The 10,443-nt window shown below is 44.1% G+C and overlaps 1 protein-coding gene across 1 annotated transcript; it reads right to left on the bottom strand.

Moving 5' to 3' along the window:
* Positions 1–2,782: 2,782 nt before the first annotated feature.
* On the bottom strand, positions 2,783–9,953 carry C6H14orf180 (chromosome 6 C14orf180 homolog). Its single transcript, XM_058027201.1, has 4 exons — positions 9,867–9,953; positions 7,468–7,594; positions 5,711–5,737; positions 2,783–2,985 (listed from the first exon to the last, which is right to left on the bottom strand). Exons 1-4 carry the CDS (start codon positions 9,951–9,953, stop codon positions 2,783–2,785), a joined length of 444 nt encoding a protein of 147 aa, XP_057883184.1.
* Between the last annotated feature and the right edge of the window lie 490 nt (positions 9,954–10,443).

The raw sequence follows: 10,443 nt of genomic DNA, 5'->3' as shown, positions 1-10,443 counted from the left end.
TGAACTCTCTCTCTTTTTTACCCTCTATTGGGAAATTCTCAGGAGTTGTACTGAAGGCAAATATTGCCCAGCATGGCCAGCAAGGGGGTTATTACCCAACACAGATAATTTTATTTAACTTTAGAGAGCCAAACTCCCAAAGGTGTCATACCCAAAAAAAACATTGTTTAACAAGAATAAGGAGAGATCACATCCAGCTCACAGTGGTGAGGATAAAGCTGTGATGGCTAAAGAATGAAGGTGCAGAGAGGGAAAGGGGGTTATGTGTGTTTATACAGTATGGATGAATGGAAAAAGAGCTTCAGTGTGAGAAGGAAATAAAAGAGGTAAGTCCACAGTGAAGTTGTGCAGCAGTAAAGAAATGCAGGCCCAGGAATGGAATTTTTTTATCCAATTCTCAGTCATGTTATTGACCCACTTCATTCACTCCCACATGCAATGGCTTTCTTAACTTCAGTTTCTTCACCTACAAGATGCCACTGCTCTGCCAGAAACAGGTTTTAGCCTTCATTTTTTTCAAACCTTCTGGCTTCAAGGCAATTTTAGTTTGGCTTTCTGCTGCCTGCCAAGTATCTGACTGAGCACAGTAAACAATCCTGACCCAGGAGACCTTGTAAAGCCATGGTGAGACCTCAGCAGTGGTCTCAAGATAACTCGAGTGCTGCCTTTTCCCATGCCCAAAACCATCCCAAACAGAGCCAACACAAAAGCCAAAAATAGCTGTTCCTCTGCTGAATATCCCTGACAGCCCAGATGTGATAGCAGTTCTCCCTCCCACCAACAAATTGTACTCCAACAAGAAGAATGTGGACATTTTCCTTTTATAGCAGGCTCAGTGTAAATGTTGTCCTCTCTCCATGCACTGGGGAGCTGTGCAGGAAGGTGAGCACATGGATGGTCCTCACACCACCTCCATGTTTTTCCTCACAGTCCTAAGAGGAGTCAGCCCAGACCCAGAAAGAAACACCACTGATTTGCCAAAGAGTTTCAACCTGGACATTAAAAAGATCACAAATATTCCAAAAATGCAAACAGAAGTCAAAATCACCCCCTTGCCCCATGCAGGTACCAATCTAAACCTTTTCCCCAGAGATTCACCAGCACACAGGTTTAGAACCTTTCTTCTTTATTACCTAAACAGCAGGGCTGAGGCAGGGTAGAAGGGAGGGAGGCAGGGGTGGGATCCACCCTTTGAGCTGGGGTACCTGAGTGATCTGCACACAGCCCATGAGCCAAACCCTGCTCCTCCTGCAGCACCCTCTGCTTCCCTGGCCAGAGCAATCCCTGCTTCCCAGGCCAGCTGTGCCCAATGCCTGCCTGGGGCTTTGACGGCTTAGGAGGGGCAGGAGAGCGGTCACTGAAGGCATTTCTTTCTTTCTGACTTGGCTGCAAGTCTTCTGACTTGTTTCAATCAAGCTGCTGCCCCCTCTGCTCCTGAGAGGAGGTTGCAGGTTGTGCTCCTGTTTATCCTCTCTTGGTTAAAGTTCTTGGACTGCTTGGGAGAAGGTGGCTGGGGCAGATGTATGGCCCTCAGTTAAAAAAAAACCTAGAAAAAAAAGCACCATTTTTTCTTTTTGATGGTTGCAATGGCAGGGGGAATATAAGCCAAGGTCTTGCAGACATCTCTTCATCTTCTCTGCAGTGTTCCCCCCCCACACTTTTTTTTCCCCTTTTTCTTTTACTTACAGGTTCTGATGTCAATCTCACCATACAAAATAACCCCAAGCACACATCAGGTGCTAGCTGAGCAGAATCTAAGATCTAAAAAGCTGGTCGAGCTGGTTCTTTGAAGCTCATGAACTTGCAGTCATTTGTTCTCCTCTCAGGTACCCAGAGCAGCGTTTCACATGATCTCCATTAAAAGGATTCCTTCCAGAGAAATGCATAGTATGGTAGGACAATGATAAAGGAACTGTGCATCCAACACCTTCATAAGCAGTCCATATTATCATGACATAAGGCCTTGGATACTCAGGCATAGCCTCTGTCTGAATACAAGCACTGTCATAAATCTTGCATGTCACCCTGTGGGGTTTATGGACTGAATCAAACCCAGAGGATTAAACTGCTGTTGTGATTAACCTGGGTTTCAATGCTGCAATTTTTTATTATGTTAGGCAAATAAACTATTTTCTGTTTAAATGAGTTTCCATGTTCTTTTCAACACCTGGGAGTCAAGTGAAGCATTAAGAACCAGCTTTTGCCCACGGATGAATAAAATGCGTGAAAGGAAACAAGAAAGCCATTTGCTGGGATTTTACAAATAATCATTTCAGGTGTATAAATATAGCAGCTTGCCAAGCCTTTGGCCACCAGAGCAGTGTCTGTGCAATGGCTCAGCTTTATTTTAATCTTTGCAGAGTAATTCTTTGGAGACTTGAGGAGAAAGATGGTTTGGTATCTAAAGTCTTGACCCAGAAGAATTTTTGTCTGAGTTTGCTGCTGCCGGCACAGATAAATTTATTCCTCTTTCTGCTTTTGCTCCTCATATCAGCAGCTTATAAATTCTGGGTAACCAAATCCAGATACTTGTTTGCTGTTCAGGGTGGATGGAGCACGAGCTTGGTGGGACCTCAAGGCATTAGTATGAATGTTCATTGATGTGAAACAAAGAAAAACAACAAAGAAGGAAAAAGGAGAACAAGTGTTTGCTGGATGGTGCACAGCAGGGCTGATTTCCTTGCTCTTTGAGGTGGATGCTCATGTGTTCCTTGCATGTGGCTGCAGTAGGCTGGGAGCTTTGCATTGATGTTTCTCAGCAGTGCCAGGCTGCAGGATGCTGCTACTGCCTCAGAAACCAAGTCCAGCACCTCTGAGCAACGTGTCTTATGTGCAGAAAGAAGATGACAAGTCGGGATTGAAATTCCTCCAGGACTGTGACATCCTGCTTCATGCTGGTGTAGTAGAGACTCACAGCAAGGATCAGCAGTGCACAAAGCAAGAGCCACAGGAGCACAGGCAATCCAGATGATGTCCTGTCATCTGCTGAACGGTGATGAGAAGAAAAAAAGGAAGCAGCATTATTTTAGTGCCATCTTAAATGCTTCCCAAATTTGATCCCCTGCTGATGCCTTTGTCCCAGTTTTGTGGCAGCAGCAGGGTACAGAGGGCTCTGGTGGGGAGCACTTCTCTAGGCATCAGTTAAGTGATAGTGAGTCACACCTCCTCATGGAAGGTGGTGAGTATGAAAGATATCATCTAATGGAGCATTTAGAGAGTTTAATTATATACAATAAGAACAGGATTAGCATAGCTAATGCATGATCTCAACTTCCCCTACAGCAATTATTTTTATACCTTTACCCTAAATGTTAAGTTGAATGATAGGAGAATATGAAGCTACTTGGTCTAATTATTTAATGTTCACAAATGCCCCATAAAAGAGAGAAGCTATAGATTTCTGTCCTTTTCCCTGGTAAGTCAGCTTGTTCGGGACTCCTGCTGATTCTGGGAAGAACCCAAACGTGGCTCCATTAACCAAGAGGCATGTTCAGAAAGCTCTGGCAGTTTGAACCACTGTGTTTGAGTGCTATGTGTGCTAATTACACCACAACATCCTCTGCACTTCCTCTTCAGCAAGAGGATGCTGTGAAGATTTTTCCCACCTTCAAAATATTTTTCAAACGTCTTTAAAGGTTGGGCACAGCACACATGTGGAAACCAGAGGGCTGCATTCAACCTGCTGACTGCTGTGTCCCAGCCCTTGCCTGTGTATCCATCCCTGGGCCTTGGGGACCCAGTTTTGATTCAGCCCTGGCTGCTCTGTCTGACTGCATGGCCATTGCACACTCGGCGCTATTTCATAAAGCACTTAGAGTATTAAGCATGCAGTATAAAGCCAAATTCATGCCTGAATAAAACCCATAGTGTGCAGCTATTTTCTTGCCATATGCACATAATCAATAAGGAGATAAAAATGTGGAGTGTATTATTATGGGTAAAGGGCCAACATTAGCTGTAACATATTTAAATTAGCTTCCACTCCGAGCCCTGGAATACACACCAGTCAATTAAACTGTCACACAGATGTACAGAGAGGAAGGTAAAAGTCATAAAACCAAGCCAGAAACACATAATAATGTATCAAAAAGTGTATGGGGAAAAGGTAAAATGTTAATAGGCAGTCATTTTATAGCTAACCAGAAACCAAATCAATGTCCCATAATAGACCTGAGTGAATTATTTGCAGCAAGTAATTTATTCATTTGAATTTAGCCCTTCTTTCTGTTTTCAAATTATCCATGTGCAGGCTTCAGATTTTATAAATTTGTTTATTTGGCATTATTCTATGCAGGGTTGATATGAAGGTGTTTAGCCAGGGAATTGCTCACCACTTTCTGGATTTGCAGAGATTTGTGAGTTGGGAATTGGTGTTTCCCTTGTGACATTTCCCACACCACAGGCTGCAGCTCCTGACTGGGTGCCCCACCTGCTTTTTCCAATGTGGGGCTTGGTTGATGAGCACATGTGGGAACAGGGAAACCTTCCTGTGGAAGCTGAACAGCTTTTCACATCAGCCCTTTCATATGAAGTGCTTGTAACCTGTTTCAACTTTTTAAAAGTTACTTTCCATGTGAGATTTCTGGGCAATCTCAAATGTAAAATTGGGTTTTCCATATATCCTCTCAGTCATGAAATATGTTCTATCTATGAACGGAAGAAAATAATGCAGAAGGATAATTCCACTTGCAAAATTGTGATGAGTTAAGCTCACAACAGCTTCAGCCCATCACTACATTTAGGTGTTGAAAATCAAATTTGCTTTTCTAGATTACAATTAGAAATTTAATGCTTAAATTTGTTAGTTAAATTGCTTGTTGGAAGAGCACAGACCTGTGCCCAGTCTCATGGCAACTCATCTGAGAGGAGCACTGGACCTGAATACGGGAGATTTTGTTTCAGTTCCTGCCTTGGGTACACATTTCTGCCGTGCCCTGAAGAATATTTGATATTTGCTTTCCCCCAGGCCCTTTCTGGCTGTAGTACCCTGATTCCAGCCCAATAACAACCCTAGATGATGCCACCATTGTCATGAACACACAGCCCCCATTTCTGGACAAGAGCAAAAGCTGAGGGATATGGGGACATCTCCCTGAGAGGATTTTTGTCCTCCCAAAAGTACAGCTCTGTGTATGTATATATACATGTGTATAGGTGCCCCTCTCCCCTTCACTGCCTACAGCAAGGGCTACATGTTGCCCAGGCCCTCTAGAAATTATCACCATCATCAGAATATCCACATACACTCATCTTGGGGGTCTGTGAGGCTGCCAGGCCTCAAAACCCGATTATTTTTATTATTTCTACCCTGCTGTTAGCATATAAATGAATTGTCTCTTCCCCTCATACAAAACTCAGCAGGGAGAGCTATTGTTTAGCTTGGGGTGCTTTTCCTGCATATCTTAGTGAGAAACCTGCACCTATTCAAATGCCATAAAATATATTAATTATATTTAAATTAAAAATAGCTTCAGGGATTTAATTTTTGTTTCCACTATTTGTCTTACTAGATGTCTTGTTTAAAATTGCACCAGACCTCATCAGCACCTTGTGCTGCTTATGCTGAGAAGAAAAAGCAGCAACCACTGACAGCACAAACTGCTGTGCATATGGAGGGTGTATTTGCACAGTGCATCCCACCAGCTGCAAAAGCAAACTCAGGTTAATGCTATGGATGGCTCACAGTTATAATGTGAAAAATTCAACTTACCCACTACGTAGTCACAGCAGGAAATTACTGGAAAACAAAATGAAAATGTTTTTACTTGCCTGGAAAGGTCTCTTGGCAGCGGGTGAACAAGAAAAGCCAGGACCAAGCAGTGTATCTGAAATTGCTGCCACCTTGGAGATGCTGGGCAACCTCTTACACCACTTTTGGCTCTGGGTGAGCACCTACCCAATCCATGCAAACATGCAGATGCACTTCAGGAAAGTGAGGAAAAATTATTGTGTGAGAGAATTCAGAGGCAGGATTGCTGCTGTTGCAGAGAGGTCACGAAACAGCTCTGCTAAAACCCCTCCCTATTCCACATAATTCCTAGAAAGGAAAGGATTTACACCAGCAGGCTGAAAGAATGAAGGTTAAGAAAGCACTGTCAGGCTAACTTTCATCAACAATATCCTGGAAATGTGTCTGCTTGGCAGCCAGGCCCAGACACAATCCAGGATGAAAAGTCCTGGATTGGAAACGGAAAAATTTCAGTGGTGCCAGAAACCTTCATTTTACCAGCCTTAATGTGAGTAATATTGTGTGGACAAACAGCAAACAATCTCAATCACAGACTGTTTGCAACACAGAATACTAATTATGGGTTGGAACATTTCTCCTGTCTCCATGAAAAGGAGTCTCAGAGTTTTCTCCATGCTCACAGCTCCCTGCATGAGCTCCAGCGTGGCTTTGCTGAACTCAGAGCCAGGGGGACACCAACCTGGTCCCCTGGAATGACTGCAGGATTCCCAGTGCTGGTGTGGGGCATGGACTCTGGCACAGAGCTGAGGGAGTTATTATTCCCATCAGAATCCTGCTCTTGAGCACTCAGATGAGCTTTGAGGAATTTAAGGCTGACTCACTGAGTCTCTCCAGGAGCTCAATTTTGATGGGAAAGCCCAGGCCATGTCAACAAGCTCATCAAGAAACAGCTTCCCCTTCATGCATCAGGAGGCATCCCAAACAATGCATTGCCAAACAAGTGAGAGTTCTGTTTATAGACACAGCAGATGCCAAGCCTTATTTTCAGAAGCTGCAGCAGTCCAAACAGGTGGCTGACAGAAATTTTACCATTCTGCCACCTGTGTTTTGACCAACTGACATATCAAACCCATATAATTTTAGTTCTCTACCAATAAATACAATTTTCTTGGCTGGATGGGTTTGGGAAAGTCAGAAGGTAACACCAATTATTATTTGGTATGGCATACAGCACGTGCAGAGGTGCAAACTGGATCCTTGTGCCAGACCTCTGCTGAAGGTCACTCCCAGCTGACCTAATTGCAATATTTTGGCTCATGAATGAAAGGTTTTGTTAGCTGTGTCAGTCCTTGGTTGCCTCTGTTGGCAGAAGTTATTACATCCTGGCTGCTAGGCTCAGACCTCTGCTGCTGTATTCTGTGGCATCCTCATTATACACAGTGACATAATTATGTTTAAATTTGGTCTGAGTGGAAACATTGTTCTGGGGAAGCCCTGGGGCCCAGCCAGGCCCAGAGTGCACAATGACCCCTGTGGGGGCTGGCTCAGGAGTCACTGTGACAGCAGCTGAGGGTGAGGCAGGAGTCTGTCCATCCCAGGGCAGGCAGGCAAATGGACCAGATGCAGTTCTGCAGAGCACAGAGCAAACATCATCCATCCTCTGCTCTGTGCTGAGGTGAAAATCACAAATTATCACAGGGGGAAGCTGATGTGGACAGACAGGCTGGATGTTAAAAGCTGGAAAGGTCATGCCAAAATTCCTGATAGCTTGAGCATACCATGTTCAATGACTTCTTCTGGCTCACGAAACCGAACCCTGCGCTCTGCTCTCCGCTTCTCCCCCACAGCTGGGTCCACAGGTGGCCTTTTCCTCAGTATGGAAGGAGGAGAGCTGCTGTCATCTGCCTAAAGAGTTGATCAAAACACAAAACATGTCACCATCCAAACAGGGTGAAGCATTTGGGTGAAGTTTTGATCTTTGGTGGATGTGTTACTGTGTCCCTTGAAGGACATGATGTGTAACACCTCTTCTTGGACAGACCACTGTCATATTTACAGCCAAACAAAAGGGATATTCCTACATTGCCATAGATCTGCAGTACTTAAAGCTGTATTCTCAGGGAAAAGGATAGGTAAAGCAATGGACAGCAAAATGTTCAGAAAGGATTTCTCTACATTGTAACAAATATTTGCTGAAGGTGGCTGCTCAACAGCCTTGGGCTCTTCTTAGAAGAACATAAATGTGATATGAAATATATGAACCATATCATTTGGAGCACCTTTGAAATGTTCTGAGCTAAGCAGTTCTACTCAGAATGCAGCATTACAATTTCAACAACTGGGACTGTGCTGACTTGGGTTTAGACACTCCTGATGGGTACAAGAAGGTAATTTATTTGCATTTCAATATAACAATTATGATGTTGCTCTGGTTTTTGCTTGGAAACCACATTTAGTCTTTGACAACAGAATCATAATGCTGTGGATTCTTTGAAATTACAATAAACAGAGCTGCAATAACATTAATAACTCACTGTTCTGCATGGGAGTGCTCCCACAGTCAACTGCCCAAAGTGAATGCAAAGAACCTTGATTCAGACACCCACTGTCCTCTGGCAGTAGAGAGCAGATAGCAAATTTTCTGCTTTTCAAAGTGAGGGCTAGAGATTCTTAACATTTTATTTTAAGACTGAAGTAATCTTCTCTAGCCCTTTCCATCTCTCCCCTCTGTTCCTCTGCTAGATAAAGGTTATTATTTCCTCTGGATTTCTCTCTGCTCCCTTTTCCCCCACTTTGTAGTTTGTTCCCCCACTCAGTGAATGCATGCTCCTTACTTCAATTCTTCTCCTTGCTTTAATCTTTCTACTCCTCAATTATCTACTTTTATCCTTTTTTTGACCCAAATGCCATTTCCTTTCCTTCTTGTTGGATGCTTTCCCCATGCTCACCATTTCACACACCTGCTCCTTGGGCTGCAGGAGCAGGATTAGGTCCCAGTGACAGCAATTTGGGGGTGTCAGGCCCCAGAGTAAAGGGGATAAATAGGTTTTCTTACACATCACATTCTGGATAACCTCAAAAGACATATTGCATAGCTAGCAGGAGCTGCCATGGGGTGAGGAATGTCTTTGATCCCTTCTCCTGAGAGATTCATAAATCCAACCTCATCACTGATAAGGATGATTTCTCTGATCCAGGGGTCATATCACCTCTGTCTCATGACTGGGGACAGTGTGTGTTGGAGCTCTGTGTTTTTCATTCAGCAGCTAAGAGTCTGGAAGCTCCATTCAGGTTATGGGAAACCTGGATTTCACTTCTTTCTGAGTCCAAAGAAATACAAAGCTATGTCTATATACACGCCTTCATCATCAGGGTTATGGTGCACACATGGGAGCAGGGAATCTCAGTCTCTGCCACTGGAGCTGTCTTGTTTGGCCTTGAATAATTAAATATTCATTGAGTTAAAGAAAGAAAGAAAGAATGACTTTACAGCCTCGTGTTTGGGTGCTCCCTTGGGGGTGGCAGAAGCCTGCTCCTATCCTTGCTCCAATGAATACTTAATATGTGATACTTAAATATTCATTGGAGCGGTCACTGGGAACAGGGTCTCTCATCTGCCAGGTGAACACCCCAATCCCTCTGCAGCAGCCACACACACACATTACTCACATAATGAATATTTGATTATTCTGTGTAAAATGAAGCAGGTTTAGGGAGACATAGCCTAGCTCAGGCTGGGGGTGGTTATAACTATAAGGGCTTCTCCTGTGGCACGACCAAGGAAACTGAACCTTGTATTTGAAGAAATTTATAACTCCAAGTGCAGCTGTTGCCCATATGAGCTTTTCCAAACACTTAGCAGTGACAGCACATCAGAAGAGAAAAACACGAAACAGCTGGCTGGTTGGATAGTACCTAGCCAAGGCAGACCTTAAAAAGGAAGTGATTTCATGATATTCACTACTTTAATAGCTTACAGAAATCAAAGCTACGCATTGTCAGAATGAACAGAACACTGCCCCCTCAGACAGAAATCTGGTGTTAGCATAGTGTGACAAGAGTTAGAAACCTACCAAAGTGGTAGCTGGGCAATTTTATGACCCTAAAAACAACCCATCTGTAACAAGCTGTGGGCACTGCACACAGGGACCTCATCCCCCATGAGAAGGTGACTTACCTGCAGCTCTTTGGCACTAGGATCAGGAAGTGAGGCTGGACATACTTGGGACATGTACTCTGGATGCCAACATGAAGCCTCCCACATGAAGATTTGGATGGAAAGCCTCTTGCCCAGAAAGAGAGGGAGCAGGGAAAAGCTTCAGGAGCCCCCTGAGCAGGGGGATGGAGCCAGCAGTGACACCGCGCAGACGGGAGCGGAGAGGAGGATGAGGAGGAGGAAGAAGAGTTTGTGTCCTTTGTACCAGGGCTGGCGTGGGAAGGATGAGATGTACTCAGGAGCCAAAAATAGCACCCAGTGATAACACTGGCTGTGCAGCTGGAAGCAGGGCTGCTCTGGCAGCGGGAGAGGGCCTGAATGGAGCAAGTCACAGATAAACACCTACGTGTTTGTTCTGCCGGAATGTGAATTGGGGGTGGTTTTTTAATAGCAATTGCTGCATTTCTGTGATTATGTTGGATTCCTTTCCAGAATCCATTCCCAATCACAAAAACCTTGCAAGTGGGATTGCTTTTAATCCTTCTTCTGTTCAAAAGATGTGGGTAAAGTCACCAGCAAATTATACAAATATAGTGGG

The sequence above is a fragment of the Melospiza georgiana genome, chromosome 6 (assembly GCF_028018845.1).
Source record: "Melospiza georgiana isolate bMelGeo1 chromosome 6, bMelGeo1.pri, whole genome shotgun sequence".
Classification (NCBI taxonomy): Eukaryota; Metazoa; Chordata; class Aves; order Passeriformes; family Passerellidae; genus Melospiza; species Melospiza georgiana.
Note: the sequence above shows the minus strand (reverse complement) of the source record. Positions and strands in the feature narration are given on the sequence as shown.